Source organism: Zalophus californianus, chromosome 1 (assembly GCF_009762305.2).
Source record: "Zalophus californianus isolate mZalCal1 chromosome 1, mZalCal1.pri.v2, whole genome shotgun sequence".
Lineage (NCBI taxonomy): Eukaryota > Metazoa > Chordata > Mammalia > Carnivora > Otariidae > Zalophus > Zalophus californianus.
In genome coordinates this window covers 20,932,222-20,949,531 of record NC_045595.1, presented here as the reverse complement: position 1 = coordinate 20,949,531, position 17,310 = coordinate 20,932,222, and the positions used below count along the sequence as shown (strand labels likewise).

The 17,310-nt window shown below is 59.3% G+C and overlaps 2 protein-coding genes across 5 annotated transcripts in view; one reads left to right on the top strand and one right to left on the bottom strand.

Moving 5' to 3' along the window:
• The first annotated feature begins 95 nt into the window (after positions 1-95).
• Positions 96-8,968, top strand: BAP1 (BRCA1 associated protein 1). 4 transcript variants are annotated; one of them, XM_027586922.2, is made up of 17 exons: positions 96-285; positions 384-413; positions 523-577; positions 1,531-1,591; positions 2,043-2,162; positions 2,617-2,678; positions 2,767-2,909; positions 3,137-3,215; positions 3,685-3,808; positions 4,098-4,245; positions 4,746-4,930; positions 5,385-5,518; positions 6,068-6,546; positions 6,663-6,823; positions 7,091-7,183; positions 7,307-7,379; positions 7,582-8,968. In XM_027586922.2, the coding sequence occupies exons 1-17, from the start codon at positions 249-251 to the stop codon at positions 7,713-7,715; spliced, it is 2,118 nt and encodes a 705-aa protein (XP_027442723.2). In that variant the 5' UTR covers positions 96-248; the 3' UTR covers positions 7,716-8,968. The 4 variants fall into 4 exon arrangements, with proteins under 4 accessions (XP_027442723.2, XP_027442722.2, XP_027442721.2 ...); XM_027586921.2 differs by having other exon boundaries at positions 98-285; positions 1,531-1,663; positions 3,739-3,808; XM_027586920.2 differs by having other exon boundaries at positions 99-285; positions 1,531-1,663.
• Positions 8,969-9,499: 531 nt separating this feature from the next.
• DNAH1 (dynein axonemal heavy chain 1) overlaps positions 9,500-17,310 on the bottom strand; it is a 76,392-nt gene continuing 68,581 nt past the window's right edge. The window contains exons 64-78 of the mRNA XM_027587893.1: positions 16,917-17,142; positions 16,573-16,768; positions 16,111-16,262; positions 15,234-15,430; positions 14,842-14,986; positions 14,435-14,593; positions 14,222-14,353; positions 13,295-13,465; positions 13,010-13,189; positions 12,765-12,941; positions 11,977-12,147; positions 11,685-11,815; positions 10,970-11,321; positions 10,198-10,432; positions 9,500-9,661 (exon numbers count right to left, since the gene is read on the bottom strand). Of these exons, the coding sequence (XP_027443694.1) occupies positions 9,540-9,661; positions 10,198-10,432; positions 10,970-11,321; positions 11,685-11,815; positions 11,977-12,147; positions 12,765-12,941; positions 13,010-13,189; positions 13,295-13,465; positions 14,222-14,353; positions 14,435-14,593; positions 14,842-14,986; positions 15,234-15,430; positions 16,111-16,262; positions 16,573-16,768; positions 16,917-17,142 (2,746 nt within the window). The 3' untranslated portion in view covers positions 9,500-9,539. The remainder of the gene's footprint in view (positions 9,662-10,197; positions 10,433-10,969; positions 11,322-11,684; positions 11,816-11,976; positions 12,148-12,764; positions 12,942-13,009; positions 13,190-13,294; positions 13,466-14,221; positions 14,354-14,434; positions 14,594-14,841; positions 14,987-15,233; positions 15,431-16,110; positions 16,263-16,572; positions 16,769-16,916; positions 17,143-17,310) is intronic.

The following is a 17,310-nucleotide window of genomic DNA, read 5'->3' as shown; positions in this document are numbered from 1 at the left end:
CCCTCGCCCCGCCCTCTCACGCGAGCGCCCGGACCTCGAGAATCGATCCCGCGCAAGACAAGCCCAGAGGCGGGGCGGAGAACGTCGCGCCGTGGTGACGTAGTGTCGCCGGCGCGGGCGGGTGACGCCAACTGGGCCCGTTGTCTGTGTGTGGGGCTAGGGGCCCCGGGGCGGCGGGGGCTCCCGGCGCGGGCGGCTGTGGGTCGGGAGGGCCTGGACATGGCGCTGAGGGGCCGCCCCGCGGGAAGATGAATAAGGGCTGGCTGGAGCTGGAGAGCGACCCTGGTGAGGAGGGTGCTGGGCGGGCCGGGGGTTGGGGAGGCCGGGTGGGCCCGAAACTCGCCCGCCTGACCACCACTTGCTCCTCTTGTCGCCCCACCCAGGCCTCTTCACCCTCCTGGTGGAAGATTTCGGTAAGAGCCTTTCCTACCCGCCGGATCCGGGCTGTGGGGGCCCATTCCTGTGCCCTCGCTCTACAGCCTGGGGCTGCCCTTCCCGACTTCTTTCCTTCCCCGATCGCAGGTGTCAAAGGGGTGCAGGTGGAGGAGATCTATGACCTTCAGAGCAAATGTCAGGGGTGAGTGGCTTGGTGCCAGGGTCTTCCCTTACACCCCGAGGGCAAGGGGAGGGCCAGGAGAGGAGTGCCCCTCAAGGGAGGTAGTGTAGGAATCCCAAGTTATAAAATCTCATACATGGAAGCATCCCTGATCTTTGGGTGCCCTCCTCATTAAGCTGATATTTTTGTTTTCTCCCAGTCTTCCTTCAGCACTTCCCTTTATGTAGTAATCCCTTTCCCCCTGTACAAATCTAACCATCCTTTGGAGTACAGTTCAGCTGCCTTTTCTGGTCTTGTAGCAGGAAGGCAGCCCCTTCTCTTGACCCAGGTCACACAGTGCCTGCTGTAATTTATTAATTACAGTTTTCATGTACTCGTGTGCCGGTGGCTTTAATCCCTTCACAAAGGTCTTGTATTGATTGGTTGGTGTGTGGCATCTGACAAGGCCCCTCTAGGGTGACTAGCCTCAGGGTCTTGGTCGTCCTGCAGAATAGAGGTGTGGAGTGACTACAGTGCATGAACTGAGAGGTCTGTTTTTATCTTCTAGGAAAAAAGGGACTGATCTAGGTGTTCATTTGGTTTCTTCACTGCACTGGGGCCCAGGCCTTGGGGTTCACAGTGAGAATTAGTGTTTAAATTCCTCGATCAGAGTTTTTTTTTCTTTCCTTACCTTCTGTTCCCACCTTGTCGTGGGCCGTGGACTCCAGCTTTTCATCTCTTCTCCAAAAACCTTAGACTTCATGAGGACATGGGGTATTCCGGAGCATCACAGCCAGATGCTTGACTCTGGCTTCTGGGTGTGAGGGCTCAGGGCCAATTTAGGCATTGTTGGAAAGAAGTGAGGGTAGAGGTGGGATCACGGAAAGGGCACCTGAGTTGTAACACAGTGCGGGGGGAATAGGCAGGAAAAGAAAGGGGATGCTGATTGCCTTCCCCCACTTGGCTGGTTTAGCTTTGCCCCTTACTTTCCCCAGCCCAGTGTATGGATTCATCTTCCTGTTCAAATGGATCGAAGAACGCCGATCCCGTCGCAAGGTGTCTACCTTGGTGGATGATACGTCTGTGATTGATGATGATATTGTGAATAACATGTTCTTTGCCCATCAGGTCTGCTGGGCTCTGTGTGCGTCTGGAGGGTGGGATGCTGCCATTGTCTTTGCTGGGAAGTGGAAGTGGGGGAAGGCAGGAGGAGGAGATAGGCAGATACCAGGAGTGGCGGTTAGAGAAGTCCCCTGGCAGAAGGAACTGAGCTCTTAGTTCATTACAAAAGGGTGTATCTTTAGAGCAGGCTGGTGTTGAGTCCCCTCTGCATGTCCCCAGACATCTGGTGGGTATTTAGTTGAATGAACAAATGTTGGGTGGAGATGAGGAGAGCTGATGAGTTTTGTTGTTCAGATAGGACTGCCCCTCTCTGGGTCCCCGTTCTCAGTGAGTATGGCTTGGGGTAGGTATGCTGTGTATGAGTGACTGTTCTTGGGTTTCACAGCTGATCCCCAACTCTTGTGCCACTCATGCCCTGCTGAGCGTTCTCCTGAACTGCAGCAATGTGGACCTGGGGCCTACACTGAGTCGCATGAAGGACTTCACCAAAGGCTTCAGCCCTGAGGTAGGCCGTGCGCAGTCCCTCAATCCTGGCTCACAGCTTGCTGGGCAGATCTGACTCCCAGGCCTACTTGTAATGCTACCATATGGCATATGATACTATGAGGCCCTTTTCTTTCAAATGATTTACCTTATGTTTGACCCTTAAATTTTAAGCTCAATTGTCAGGAAAGACCTAAGGAGGAAAGGAACATTCCTTAAGTGACACTATGTTAGGAATTTCTTTGTCAGGTCTGTATCAGGCCACGTTGCTCTCCAGTGTCCACTCATTACCGTGCAAGACTAACCCCATCCTTCTGGGGCTCCGGAGTTCTTTTCTGTCCTTACTAACCTTTCAGGAAAATCCATCTATGCTGCTTCAGGTTCCTGGAATGCCTCCAGGCCTTCTCTCTAGAGCTTTGCTTCCTGCCCAGAGGCCCACCTGAGAAATTGTTTTGATGTCTTATTTCCTTCTCTAGAGCAAAGGATATGCGATTGGCAATGCCCCAGAGTTGGCCAAGGCACATAATAGCCATGCCAGGTGTGTGGGAGCCGTGGGAGCTGATGGGAGTGGGGGCAGGGGGGGGAAGGATTGTCCCATTCCGGGCCCTGAGTATGTCCTTCCCCAGGCCTGAGCCACGCCACCTCCCCGAGAAGCAGAATGGCCTTAGTGCCGTGCGGACAATGGAGGCGTTCCACTTTGTCAGCTATGTGCCTATCACGGGACGGCTTTTCGAGCTGGATGGGCTGAAGGTCTACCCCATTGACCATGGTAGGGACCCATTGGGGTTTTCTGCTTACCTTCTAGGGAGCTAGGGCTCAGGGTCCTCAGGTGTTTGGGGACCCAGTGGCAGGGGGGTGGTGTTGAGGGCATCCGTCTCTGGCTGGATGGCACCCTGCACCGTACTACCTGACCACCTCTCCATCTTCCTTCCCACTCCTGGCCTGCCCAAACTCAGGGCTTCCCACCTGCTGACTCCTCATCTTGGTCTTCCCTAGGGCCCTGGGGGGAGGATGAGGAGTGGACAGACAAGGCCCGGCGGGTCATCATGGAGCGAATCGGCCTCGCCACCGCAGGGTAAGGGCTCTGGGCTTGCCCTTCCCTCTGGAGCTGTGCCCCTGTTGGAAGGACACAGAAAAGGGAAAGCAGAGGGGTCAGATGACTCGTGCAAGGCCACATGATGAATCTGGCCAGGTCAAGCTTAGATCTTGGGCTTCCAACTCCTTTGCCCTATTTCCCGCCCAGGCTGCCTATGGCCTGCTTTGGGACAGGCTGGGGAGGGGCAGGCCTTGGTGGAGCCCTAGGTGGCCCAGATGTGCTGGCTCACTTGCTGATAGGCCCCTCACGCAGGTCGTTGGAAGGCACCCGCTCAGCTGCCTGGCACTCAGCTGCCTGGCGTGCATTACTGGCTGCTGCCCGCCGGGCGGGGCGGGGCCTGTGCCTGTGGCTGCAGTTGTGACTGCGGGGGGCCTTGCCAGATTGTTTGTCCCAACCTGATGGCGGTGCTGGGCGGGAGCTGCTCTCACGGCTGCGGCTGTGACTGCAGGGAGCCCTACCATGACATCCGCTTCAACCTGATGGCGGTGGTGCCCGACCGCAGGATCAAGTATGAGGCCAGGCTGCATGTGCTGAAGGTGAACCGTCAGACAGTACTGGAGGCCCTGCAGCAGGTGGGGACCCCTCCCGCCATCCCTCTTCCCCCAACTGGGGCGTGGTCTCTGATTCCCAGGTCACTCTTTATTATGGATGTGTTGAGCTTCACCTGACCATTCCTTTCCTTTGCTTTCCTTGTGGGAAAGCTGGGACTTGGGGTGGAGAGGGGCAATCGCTTCTAAAAGGAGGCTTGGGTTCAGCTGTTGTATTTCCTTGTGAGCGAGTGGGTAGAACCAAGGCCCTCTGCTATCCAAGCGAGCGGCTGGGTCTGCTTTCACGACTCTGAGCCTTGGATTCTGTTTTTAGCTGATTAGGGTAACACAGCCAGAGCTGATTCAGACCCACAAGTCTCAGGAGCCACAGCTGCCCGAGGAGTCCAAACCAGCCAGCAGCAAGTCCCCCCTGGCGCTGGAGGCAAGCAGGGCTGCAGCTGCCTCTGAGGCCACTCACACAGGTACCAGGGATCTTGGCGCCTCCCCTTGGCCTCAGAGCTTGAGCTGAGAGGCCCAAGCAGAGCAGGTCTTTTTGTATGGATACACTTGGGCAGAGGTTCAGAGGCTCCTTTGGGAGGCCTGAGGCCCTGGTGCCTGCAGCCCTCTCCCCTCGGATCATGGCGGGAGAGCAGTCATCCCCTAAAGAAAGGTACCTGTAAAGGGCTGACATCACCACAGTTCCTGAACCTTCTCTATAATAGATACTCCCTTTTTGGTTTTCTTAAGAGGCTTTTCTTTTTTTCTGCTTCTGTCTCCCTCCCTCCCTTTTTCCATCTCATCCTTCGTCTTGCTGTGAGCCCATGACCTAGAGCTTGCGGGCTCTCATCCCGTTAGCTAGTGCATCTGTTCTTCTCTGGCAAGGGAGGAGGGAGCTGTGCTATGTCTGGGGAGATGGTGGGCTGGGGACAGGTTTTCTTGGGGATCTGGCTGAAGGTCCCGCCTGTGCTCCTTGTCCTCTCAGATGGTGTGGAGGAGGTGGCTGGTTCATGCCCCCAAGCCCCAACCCACAGCCCTCCCAGCAAACCCAAGCTGGTGGTGAAGCCTCCCGGGAGCAGCCTCAACGGGGTTCCTCCTAACCCCACTCCCATTGTTCAGCGGCTGCCGGCCTTTCTGGACAATCACAACTATGCCAAGTCCCCCATGCAGGTGAGCTGGGAACATCCTTGCCCAAGCCCCTCTGGTACTTTCTTGAGAGGCTGCAACAAGCCGTTTCCTTAGGTGGTTCGTTGGTGTTGATCCTGTACCGCCTAGGTGGCCAAGTCTCTCTGCTACCCAAGAAGCCCCCACAGGGGCTTAGAGAGGCAGAGAGAACTCCCAACTTTCAGTCCACTCACACAGCAGTGGGGCAGGATGTTTAGGGCATGTTCCCGGTACCACTCAATGAGTTAGGTTTTGCTGGCAAAATAAAGGCACGTGTTTCAGGGTGCTCAGTTTGCCTTTAGGTGGGCAGCAGCCTCCCCAGGAGTCACGGGTGGGCTCGGAACACCTGGGGTTCGGTGGACTCGACCTGGAGAGCCGTGTTGGTTTTCTGGCCGTGAGAGCTGGGTCCAGCCCGGGCCGACTGGTCCCTGCTTACAACTGCCCTCGGTCTCTGCCTCAGGAGGAGGAAGACCTGGCAGCAGGTGTGGGCCGCAGCCGAGTCCCCATCCGCCCCCCCCAGCAGTACTCCGACGATGAGGACGACTATGAGGATGATGAGGAAGACGACGTGCAGAACACCAACTCTGCCATCCGGTCAGCCCCGGCTCTGGAAGGCTAGAGGCTCGAGTGCTGCAGATCCTATCTTGACTATTCCAACCCATGTCTGAGGTTGCCCAAAGCGTAGAACACTGAGCACCTGGGGGAGGCTGGCATGCCAGGGCTGACTCCAGATCCCTGGTCCCCAGGACTCCAGGAGGCCTTGGGGGAGTGTTGAAGACATTTCCCCAGATAACAAGGCCTGTCCTGTTGGGAGGTGGCCTTTCGGCTAGGCCTCAAAGGACTGGATGAAGCAGGGATGGAGGAGATGGGGCGGGGTGCAGCCCTGTCAGGGCACGGCATTGTCAGAAGGCCAGAGTGAGGCGGCTGGCGTAGAGGTGGCCTTTGAGAGTATGTGGCTGTGGCTTTTGGAGCTTAGGGAGCCAGGCTCAGCACGGCCAGGTCAGGCTGCTGGGTCCAGTGTGAGGAGCCGCAGCGTCAGTCCCTGGGGGCCAGGACGCGTCCAGGGCTGTTCTGGGCACTGCTGGGCGGGGTCACCTGGCCCCTTCCCTTGGCTCACCTCTCCTCGGCACCCCCGACCCCCAGGTACAAGCGGAAGGGCCCAGGGAAGCCGGGGCCACTGAGCGGCTCTGGGGATGGGCAGCTGTCAGTGCTGCAGCCCAACACCATCAACGTCTTGGCTGAGAAGCTCAAAGAGTCCCAGAAAGACCTCTCGATTCCTCTGTCCATCAAGACAAGCAGCGGCGCGGCCAGCCCGGCCGTGGCAGCCCCCACACACTCACAGCCCTCGCCCACCCCCAGCAACGAGAGCACTGACACGGCCTCCGAGATTGGCAGCGCTTTCAACTCGCCGCTGCGGTCGCCCATTCGCTCAGCCAACCCGACGCGGCCCTCCAGCCCGGTCACCTCCCACATCTCCAAGGTGCTTTTCGGAGAGGATGACGGCCTGCTGCGTGTTGACTGCATCCGCTACAATCGCGCTGTACGCGACCTGGGTCCTGTCGTCAGCACGGGCCTGCTGCACCTGGCTGAGGACGGGGTGCTGAGCCCCCTGGCACTGACAGGTGCGCCCGGGACTGGCTCACTGGCCGCTTGGTGCACTGGGGGAGAGCGGGGGGTGGCCAAGTGACTGCCAAGTGGCCTGCACTCTGAGGGGTCTTCTCGTGCCTTCTCTTCCCAGAGGGTGGGAAGGGCTCCTCCCCCAGCAGCCGACCAAGCCAAGGCAGCCAGGGGTCCAGCAGCCCAGAAGAGAAGGAGGTAGCGGAGGCTGTGGACAGCAGAGAGAAGCCTGGCTTGGCCAGGCCTGGTGAGCCCTTGAGCGGAGAGAAGTACTCTCCCAAGGTGAGTCCCTTTGTGGCTTGCTCTTCTAATCTGGCCAGAGGGAGGGGCCTGAGGCACTGCCGCCCAGGGGCTGGGGCCTGCGGGTTCTGGCGTAAAGGTGCGTGGCGGAAGCCAGGCGCCAGGAAGCCTGTCTGGGTTGGGGAGCTGTCGGGGCCTTGGTAGGCTCTGTGGACGCTGGCTGCTCGTCCTTGCCTCCAGCTGCCTCCTGGTGGGGGAACTGGGATGCTGGCCAGCCCTCCTCAGGGCTGCATTGCGGGATTTTGGCAGGAGTTGCTGGCACTGCTGAAGTGTGTGGAGGCAGAGATCGCAAACTATGAGGCCTGCCTCAAGGAGGAGGTGGAGAAGAGGAAGAAGTTCAAGGTGGGTCATCCCTCCAGTGGCTGGTCCTCTGCCCCTGTCTTCCCAGACGTGGGACCTCCCGAGGCCAGCTGGTGGCTGCTCCGGGGAGCTGGGCTGCGGTGCTCTCATCCTTCTCTCCCGCAGATCGACGACCAGAGGAGGACCCACAACTATGATGAGTTCATCTGCACCTTCATCTCCATGCTGGCCCAGGAAGGTGAGGGCACTTACCGCCACAGCTGACCTGGCATATGCCCTGCCGAGGGCCATGTCCCTCAGGCCTATCTTGGGGCTTAAGCAGACCGGGGGGCCCAGGGAGGGCCGGGAGAGCCTCAGCTCCTGGCCTGAGGCTGTGGCCCATGGAGCAGGTGGCTGCTGTGCATCCAGCCACCTGTTCAAGGGCCTCGGCCTCTTTGCAGGCATGCTGGCCAACCTGGTGGAACAGAACATCTCGGTGCGGCGGCGCCAAGGGGTCAGCATCGGCCGGCTCCACAAGCAGCGGAAGCCTGACCGGCGGAAACGCTCACGCCCTTACAAGGCCAAGCGCCAGTGAGGACTGCTGGCCCGTACTCTGCAGCCGCTCTTGCCGCATGGCCCCCGCAGGGGCCCCTTCCCCGCCCCACTCCCCCTCTTCCCAGTATTACTGAAAAGTTCCAGCCAGAGAGCTCAGCCCCTGGCAGCGGGAGCCAGGCTGGAGCCCGTGCACTGTGCCCCAGGGCCTGGCAGGGCAGGGCAGCCCCATAGTGCTCTGGAAGCAGCAGCTGGAGCTGGGGCACAGTGAGGTGCTGCGGCTTCCTCCACAGCCGGCTGTGGAGTGGCAGGACCTGGCCTTTCCGCCTCGGCAGTAGAGTATATATTTTACCTACAGAGACGTCTATTTTTCTGGGCTCTGACCCCATCTTGCCACCACTGTGTTGACATAAGCCAGCTTCCTGACTGCGTTCTTTCCAACACTTGTCATCCTGGTGGGCCCAGGTCCCTGCGTCATGCTGGAGTCATGACTGCAGGGTCCCAGCTGGGGGCCTGGGTGGGCATTTGGGCCCCGCACTCTAGCCCCAGCCACCAGTCGTCCCTGTTGTGAGGAAGCCAGGTCTGTTCTTCCTCCCGGGAGAGCTCCAAACTCAGGGACCCGGCTGCTGGGCTGGATTGGGAGCGGGGTGTCCTAGTAGGGGTGGAATGAGCAGCCCGCTGGGGTCCCACGGCCTGAGCAAAGAGAAGTATTCAAGCTGTTTATTGGCCTGTAAACTCCCGCCCTGGCTTCAGCCATGCTTGTCAAGACTGCTCTCTGCAGCAAGGCTCTGGGCTCTTTGCCTTCAGTGTTGTAGCCCTGGCAATGGGCCTGCCTTGGGCTCCTGCGCTCTGACCCTGGAGCCTGGGCTTCAGAGGAGCCCCTGCCCCGCCCCTCAGTATTAACCATGTCTCCCTCCTCTTAGGGATAGCAGAGACAGGGCTGCTTGCAGGAAGCTGACTCCTCTTGGCTCTCCGTGCCACGCCAGCTTCTTCAGCCTCTGCAGGGCGCTCAGGGTGGAGGGCAGCAGGACTAAGACAACCAGCTGGAGCCCCCGTGTTCCCCGAGGGCCTAATGCCAAGGGGCAGTGGGCCCAGCACTGTCTCTGGAGCTCGGGCCCCAAACAGAGCCCCAGGGACTCTGCCAGATGGCTTTGAAGGTGATCTAAGCAGGCCCCTTATCTGTACATAGTGACTGGGGCAGGGGATGGCTGGCCAGTGTAGAAGCCACCTCTGTGCTGAGCACAGCCTGACTTCTCTGGCCCCTGTAAATATTGGATCAGTGAATAAAACTCTCCTAAGAAATGAACTGTCCTGTGGTTGCTGGCCAAAGATTTATAGGCTAGGCTGTGGTAGGAGGGAGGACCTAACCAAACCTGGGCCCAAGAGCCTGTGACCAGAGGGGTGAGAAGTATGCGTTCTCAGGCATCCATCCTTCTGGGGCAGAGATTCTTGGGACCCTAGACCCAGGATTTAGGACCTGAGCTGAGGAGGGGCTTTGGGTGGGCTGTGGAACCTGAAGAGGACACTTTGGGAGGAGAGAGACCTGGCTTTCATCCAGTTCTGATGGCCTTGCTACCTGAACAGATGCCAGGGCTCTGGGCTGAAGAGGCAAGGTAGCCTCTAGTCTCACCAGGCGCACTGTCCCTGGAGGGGTCCCCTTGGAGGGCGCAACTCTACCCTTGTTGCATTTGGACAGGTCCAGCAGGCCAAAGCTGCTAAGCACATTCACTCCTGAGGCCGCCGCAGCCCCTCACCCCCACCGCTGCCCTGGCAGGAATCCTGTGGAGGGGCATAGACATGAGCAGCGGGGACCCAGCTGGACTGCTTAGAAAACGGCTTTAATGGCCCCAACTCTTCTGTCCCGAGTCTAGTAGTCCAGGGCACAGATGAGGGCCACACCACGCTTTATCCAGTGTCGCTGGGGCTGATTGGAGGGGAGCTCCACAGCAATGATGTAGTTGGTGGAGTGGCCTGTGGTCGATAGTGTTCCTGGAGCAGACAAGAAGGGAGGGGTTGTCTGTCACGAGTAGGAACAGGGTAAAGGCAATGCACTCAGCAGATTCAGACGGTGACAAGCAGGGGCCCTGACCCGAGAGGAAACCTGCCTGGTGAATGGGTCCGGCCAAGGCCTGCCCAGGGTTATCACACTGACAGTTGAGGACAGGAATGGGAGAGTTGGGGCCACTGCTCATTCCCTGTTGGACCCGGCGCAGGCCCACCTCCCTGCCAGGTCTCCCTTACCCCCTCTGAACCTTCATTAGCATACTGGGGCTCCCAAGACCCAGGTGGGTCTGCTGAGGGAGGCAAGAGGATGGGGAGCTCAGGGGCCACTTATCACAGACTGAGCCCAAGCTCTGGGCATTACTCTCCCTGCCTCCTGGTGGTCCAGCTCTGGCCTGGCCTGCTCACTCTCAGGAGGGCTGACTGGCCTCTGTCAGCCATCCTGTTCAGCTAACCTGACCAGTTAGGCTGGCCTAGTCCTGGGCCCCCACCCATGGTGCAGGTTCCGCACCCTGGGCCCATACCCGCTCGGGTCAGCGTCTTGTAGATGGGGCACAGGTAGAAGTCCTCGTTCTGGATCTTGCGGTTCTGCGTCGGCAGGAGCCAGATAACGGCCATCTCTGTGTATAGCTCCTTGGGCCGAGATTCAGCCAGCTGGAAGGCTGCAGGGTCCCAGCGGGCACCTTCCAGGAACAGTCCATGGATGTAGCACCCCTCACTGGGCCTTTTCTTGAGCTCTGACACTGACTGCTGCATTACCTGTGGTGGGCACACAGACATGCCCGCACACGTGGACTTGGGTCAGGAGGCACAAACTCCCTCCTGAGAGTCCTGCCCACCAGCCCACTGCTCGCCCACCATTTTATTTTGTTTTATTTATCTGTTTTTCTAAGACTTTTGTTTGAGAACGAGAGATAGAACACGAGCAGGGTGAGGGGCAGAGGGAGAGGGAGAAACAGACTCCCCACTGATCAGGGAGCCTGACGCGGGGCTTGATCCCAGGATCCCGGGATCATGACCTGAGCCCAAGGCAGACGCTTAACGAACTGAGCCACCCAGGCAACCCACTCACCCACCATTTTAGTTGGCAGCCTGCAGTCTATGCCCAGCCCCTAGGGATTTCCTGGGGGCTCACAGCTACTTCTGGCTTGGTTTTCCCTGCCCCCCAAGACCCACTCAGGACACCCAGCCAGCTGTGGCCTTGGCGCCCTTCCTGCCTGGCCCCTGTAAATAATGGGGGCCTGACCCAGGCCATACTCCAGCCTGACCCTGGCCTGACTTTGGCTGTGTGCAAACCTTGAAATCAAATGAGATGGTGTCAATGGAGATGACAGACTTGCGGGCAAAGTTCTGCAGCGTGCCTGTCAGGAAGGCCTGGGGGAAGAAGAAGCCACTGATCCAGAAGACAGCTGGGATGCCCCCTTGGATCCAGGCCTGCAGGAAGTCCAGGCGCTGCATCAGGTCCATGACCCATGAGGACAGTGGCTTGAGCGATGGGTAGGCCTTAGCGTTCCAGAGCTCAGGCACAATGTTGTTGTACAGGCTGGTGGCCATCAGCTCCAGCTGTGAGGACATCACCACCAGCCCCTTGAGTGCCTTGAGCAGGTCTCGCAGCGTCTCTGTGATCACCTGCAGCAGCCGGTTGTACCTACGGGGCCAGAGGCAAGGAAGCAAGCATGGCTGGGGGTGCTACAGCAGTATCTGTACCCCCACGCGCAGGCCATAGACAGAAAAACAATGGCCCAACGTGGGGGCTAAGAGCATGGAGCTGAGTCGGGCAGCCTAGGTACTGATCTCAGCTCTGCTCCTTAGCAAACATGTAACCTTAGGTCACTTCACCGTTTGGGGCCTTGGTTCACTCATCTGTGAAGTGGGAACAGTAAAATGTAGCTGTGTTAGAGCAGAGAGAGACATGGCATGGCGCCTGGCCCAGAAGAGCTGTTGCTGACACTTCTCTATAATAATAATACTCTCCGTAATAACTCAGGGCTGGGGGTGGCCGGGGGGTTACCGAATGACCTCCTGTACTAGCACTGTGTTCATCGACTCCTCATACAGCACGGGGTACTTGGCCATCACCAGCTGCAAGTTGACGGGCTCAGGAATCTGGAGCAGAATATTGTGGGCCACATCCTCCACTATCTGTGGGGGCAAAGGGATACACACAGGGGTATCAGGGCCAGCACCCCTTAATTCTTGCAGGATTCCACATGCACAGAGTTCCTTCCCACGGCGAAGCAGGAGGGATGGTGGGAGACTGGCCCTGCCCAACACGTGTGCCCCTTTCCCCTGCGGCCACCTACCTCCTCCCGGCCCTGGCCGCCCACAGAGGATGATTTGGGCTGCAGCTGGATGATGGCACCAAGCAGGCCATAAGTCTCATTCTGGGCGAAGGTGATGTTGGCATTGTCGTGCAGGCCAAAGATCTCAGGCATGTCATTGAGAGGGAGGCCTTTGATGTAGGAGAGGTAGCCCTGGAGAGTAGGAGGGCCACAACTGAAACCTCGCTCTACCCCCAGCCTGTGGGGGGTCCTCCAATTGGGCAGAACTCCCACTTGCCTCCCCGACTTGTAACCCTTATGCATCTCCCTCTTCTTAGGGCTGCATGGCTTCTGAGGCGTGGTGTGGGGAGCCTTCTCTTCCCTCCCAGCCCTCCGCCTGCTGGCATCCTGCCCCCCACCCCCGGCTCCTTCATTCAGCCTCTCCAGTCAGTGATGCTCCCCTCCTTACAATGATGACCCACACTCCGACACCCACCCCGGCCCTGCAGTCTCCCTGCACACATCTTAGCCGAAGCACCATATCCTCTGGGACCCTTGGAGAGGCTGCCCTGCCTCGACTGAATTACACTCAGGCAGCAGCTGAGCGGCCAGACGTCACCTCTCCCCACAGAGACAGAGCCCGAGCTCCAAGGGGCAGGGACTGGGTCTGCCTCCCTCCCTGGGGCTCTCTTTGTGGGATGGAGTAATCCATGGAAAGCAGCTGCTGGGGTGCCGGGGCCACGCCTCCTCTCATTCAGCTCCCAGGTGTTCATGGCACCCCTGCAACCCGGCCTGGCTGGCTGCCCACAGCCGCTGGGGGGCACGCTCACGTTGAGGTCGTAGGTAGGCTGGATCTGGTGGTAGATGCCCGAGGCACTGTAGCTGTGATCATGGAAGAGCACGGAGGGGCTGTAGTAGTCCTCCAGGATGTTCATGACGCAGCGACGGTCCCAGTCATCCGTGACACGGCCCCCGTAGTTGATCTCCCCGGCCGTGTACTTGAGGACCTATGGGGTGGGTGGGTGAGGGCCGCCACAAGCGCCCAGCGCCCCGCCCCAGCCTGTCCCCGGCCCACCTTGTAGGGGATGTCGTCATACTCATCCAGGAACATCTTGAGCTGGCTGATACAGATGCGCAGGTCCCCGTCTGTGAATTCGTAGGGGATGTTGAAGCCCAGGGGCCCAAACTTGCGGCGCTCCAGCGCATTCCCATGGAACAGGCACAGAGATAGCAGCAGGGACTTGAACTCCATCACCTGCAAGAGGCGGGGGGGGGGGGGGGGGGGGGGGCAGGGAGTGAGGGGCGGGCCCAGGCCGAGGCAGTGAGGAGGGGGCGGGGAGCGTTCACCCCTGCGCTTCACCTTGTGGCAGGAGTTGAGGAAGTCGTCGCTCAGGCTGCTGTAAGACTTGAGCAGGTTGGCCTTGACGCCACGTGGCGGCTCAATGGTCATCTTGGAGCCATTCTGCAGGATGGACACTGGGAACTTGTTGCTGGGCAGGCTGGTGAGCCACAGGCGGAAGTCCCGGTGCACCTGGTGGCCACGTACCATGTGAGCATGGGGACCCACACCTGGTGGCTGCCCCACACCAGGTTCCCTGGGCCACCGGCAGCTTGACCCTCCCCCTGGGTGGGCCGGGCCAGGCCAGGTTACGCAGACCACTGATTAAGAATATCGGTTTTGGGGCGCCTGGGTGGCTCAGTCGGTCAAGCGTCTGCCTTCAGCTCAGGTCATGATCCCGGGGTCCTGGGATCAAGTCCCACATCGGGCTCCCTGCTCAGCAGGGAGCCTGCTTCTTACTCTGCCTGCTACTCCCTCTGCTTGTGCTCTCTCTCTCTGACAAATAAATAAATAAAATCTTTAAAAAAAAAAGAATATCGGTTTTATCAGGTCATGGTCTCAGGGTCATGAGATCGAGCCCCGCATTGTCTCTGTGCTGGGCCTGGAGCCTGCATGGGATTCTCTCTCTCTCTCCCCCTCTGCCCCCCAACCCCACCCCAAGGGGGAAAAAAAAGAATATGGGCTTTGGCAAGTCTCAGCATCACCAGTCTATGCTGGGTGGACGTGGGCAAGTCACATCACCACTGGTAGCAGTAACGCGAGGAGCCGCTGAGAAGATAAATCTAGTTGAGGCTTGTTTCATATATCACTTTCTGAGTGCTGTGTGCCCAGGCTGGGCTGGGGGCTCTGTGGGACGGTCTCATTCAGCCTCGTCAGGCCTGGATGGACATGTCGGTAGTCCCTTCAGTGAAGGAGGCCACTGGGTCTGTGGCAGGTGGGGCAGCACACCTTATCGGGGTTGATGTGCTCAATGAGGTGCTCCAGGGCTGGCATCCAGCTCGGTGCCAGGTGGCAGTTCTGGAAGAAGACCCACTTGCCCCTCTCTATGGAGCTGCGCATCATGGCTTCTGCCCGAGGGCCCTGTGGGGGCGGGAGTGCTGAGTGGCGAGGTGCCAACCGGCCCAGCCTCCAGACCTCCACCCCTGCCCACCCGGTCCTTACCTGGCCCTGGCCCAGGGAGATGGCAGAGAGCTTCTTGGAGAACTTCATCTCTTCGGCAAACTTGTAGAGGTCGGCAGCAGGGTCAGTGCCAGGCGACAGCACAAAGATGAGGGGCGTGGTGGAACTGGAGTCTTTGAACACCACTGACAGGTTGGCTGCCTGCAGGTCAGGGAGATATGCTGGGTCACCTGGGGCTGAGGTAGGGCAGAGGGACCAAGGCAAGGCAGGGGGTCCTGAGGCTTCCAGAGAGGCTTCCCGGTGGGGCCTGGAACCTCCCAGAGCCTTTGGAGGGTGTGGTTAGGAGTCCCAGCCTGACCAAGGCTGCAAAATGATCTGTCCAGGTGCAGCCAGGCCCCCGGGGACCCAGAGGTAGGGATTACTCCAAGGCTCCGGCTGATGGCACTTGCCTGGGGCTCAATGAAGCGTGGCTCCAGGTTGGTGGCCACGAAATCCTGCATGGCATTGGTAACCTTGTCCCCACGCAGGCAGCGGAGAACCAGCAGCTTCTGGAACTGGTCCAGGTACTTATCCCAGATGCCAGGCAAGGGCTCCCTGCAACAGTGCCCATGTCCCCCTGAGAGCTGACCTGTGGGAGGGCACTGGCCCTAGGGACTCTGCCGGCTGGATGGCTGGGGAGAGTGGAGTGCCTGCAGGGTACATGGTCCGGCGCACAAAGGGATGTAGCCACAGCTGCAGGGCACCCCTGCGTGGCTCCTCAGAGAAACCTCCTGGGCAGGTGTGTCCCTGGGGTCTCACCCCTACGTGTGCCCACCCTGCAACCCCCTGGGGCACAGCTCACCGGTGGGGCTCAAGGCTGTCAAAGATGGATTGGAATTCTGAGAGGTGCTTTGGGAAGTCTTCGGCAAAAGAGGAGAAGGTTGGCAGGTTTGAGAGTGCCAGGATATCTCGCCAGGCCCGGTCTGACAGCCAGTCAGGCGCCGGGTTCTCAGTCATGACCTGGATGGAGCCTCCGGACAGGAGGTAGCGCCACTCACCCTGGCAGGGGACAGGGGGAGCCTAGTGCCCAGGCCCCGTGACCTGCCTCTGGCACCCTAGCCAGCAATGGCCCCCCCTACCACCCTCAGCCAGAGAAACGGAGTCCTCCCTGGGGCTGGCAGTCAGACCGGTCTGGGTTAGTGTCCTCGTTCCACATTTTTCTGGCTGTGTGTCCTTAGGCAGAGGATGTGACCTCTCTGAGCCTCAGTCTCCTCATTTTGGAAAGTAGGAAGAATGAGAATCTCAGCTGCTTCCCAAGGGTTTTGGGGGGTTAGGTAAGAATAGACCCGTCAGCCTGGCACCTGCACACAGATAGGGCTCAGCCATAGTAGCTGTGATGCGGTAACGCTCACTCTCTCCGCATTGATTTCCAACACTCGGCAAATACCTGGGGCTCATGAGAGCACGAGCTGGGAGGCTCAGGACAGTCTCTGCTCACTTGGCTCCGAGAAGGCTGTGCTCACAGGACAGTGGGGGCCACAGTGAACCCAGGGTCTTCTGGCTGTTTTAAGTAAGGACTGTTTCCTGAGGCCTCTACCGCTTTGCTCTCGCTGTGCCCTCACGCCTGGCCCTCTCTTTCCCTTTACCCTGCTCTCCCAGGCCCTGCCACAGGGCACCTCCTCGGGCCATCTGTCCTGGGTCACCGGCCCAGCCAGCTGGTTGCCTCTCTGCTCACGTACCTGGTCGATCTTGTCCTCATTCATCATGATACGGACACACAGCAGGAAGGCAAACATCAGCTTGTGCTTCTCAAAGAGGCTGCGGCAGACGTTGCTGTAGAGGTTGTAGGTCAGGTGGCGGTTGATGTTGGCGATACGCTTCTTCAGGTTGTCTGCACGGCAGGGAGGAGATGGCAGTGCGTGGGGAGGGGTGAGGGGAGCAAGATCCCCGGGGCTCGGCCCAGGCCAGCCAGTCTGCCCCACAGCTACGGGGGCCATCTGGGCCTCCCTTTGGGGCCTATGGAGTTGCCAGTAAAGGGGCTCTGAGGAGGGTAGGGAGGGGGGTGTGTTGTTATGCCTGATCTGAGAGAATGTGCAAGTTTACATATGCGTGCCCCCTGTGGATATGTGTCCCCCTGTGTCACATCTGTGCCAGGCTGGAAGCCCAGCATCTGTGTCCATGTGCACGCACACCAGGGCTACCTGCCCTCTCCGAGTTGGCGATGCCCGTGAGGAAGATGCTGAGAAACCACTCCAGGGAGTACTGGTACATGGGGTCCACGTTGGCCAGGTCAGACACACAGAAGAAAAGGATCTGGGTGCGGACGGCCACGGGAATGTACTCCATGCGCGTGAGGTCAATGTCCTTCTCCGTCTGCTCTGCGATCCTGACTTTGGCCTGGAGGTGCAGCAGGGAAGAGGTGGTCAGGCCCAGGTCGGCTGGTGGAGGATGGCAGGCAACATGGGTGGGGACAGGGGTCAGGCCTGGGGCTGGTCGGGGGGTGGGTAGAGGCAGGAGTCACAGGCACGGACAGGCCATTGCTGACCTGGATCTCAGCAGCCTTCATCTTGGAAGCCTCCAGCACCTTGATGAGCTCCATGTCATCCACAGGGTTGCCTTCGGAGGAACTGAGCCTGTACAGGATCTGGTCTTCGATGTCCTTCAGCTCCTGGCGCATCTTGGCATTACTGACAATCAGCTGGTTCTTGGCTTCCTCCAGGTCTGGCCGCTCCTCGGCCACTACCTGGCCCAACAGCTGGTCCTCTAGGCCACTGCCAGGGGAAGGGACAGCATGTCTGTAACACCTGGTAGGCTCCAGAGGGTCAGCCTTGAGCCTGCTCACCTGTCTACCTGTGCCCCCAGGGCTCTGAGAGCCCAGCACCCCTTCCAGTGGCAGCCTGGGAGGTCTGGCCTCTATCTTGGGCTGCAGGGCTGAAGCA

Bases quoted from the DNA above. Each gene is read 5' to 3' on its own strand.
- BAP1 (XM_027586920.2), top strand. From the start codon at position 249: ATGAATAAGGGCTGGCTGGAGCTGGAGAGCGACCCTG. The intron at 578-1,530 runs GTGAGTGGCTTG...TACTTTCCCCAG, and splicing joins CTTCAGAGCAAATGTCAGGG to CCCAGTGTATGGATTCATCT. The intron at 6,824-7,090 runs GTGAGTCCCTTT...GGATTTTGGCAG, and splicing joins GAGAGAAGTACTCTCCCAAG to GAGTTGCTGGCACTGCTGAA.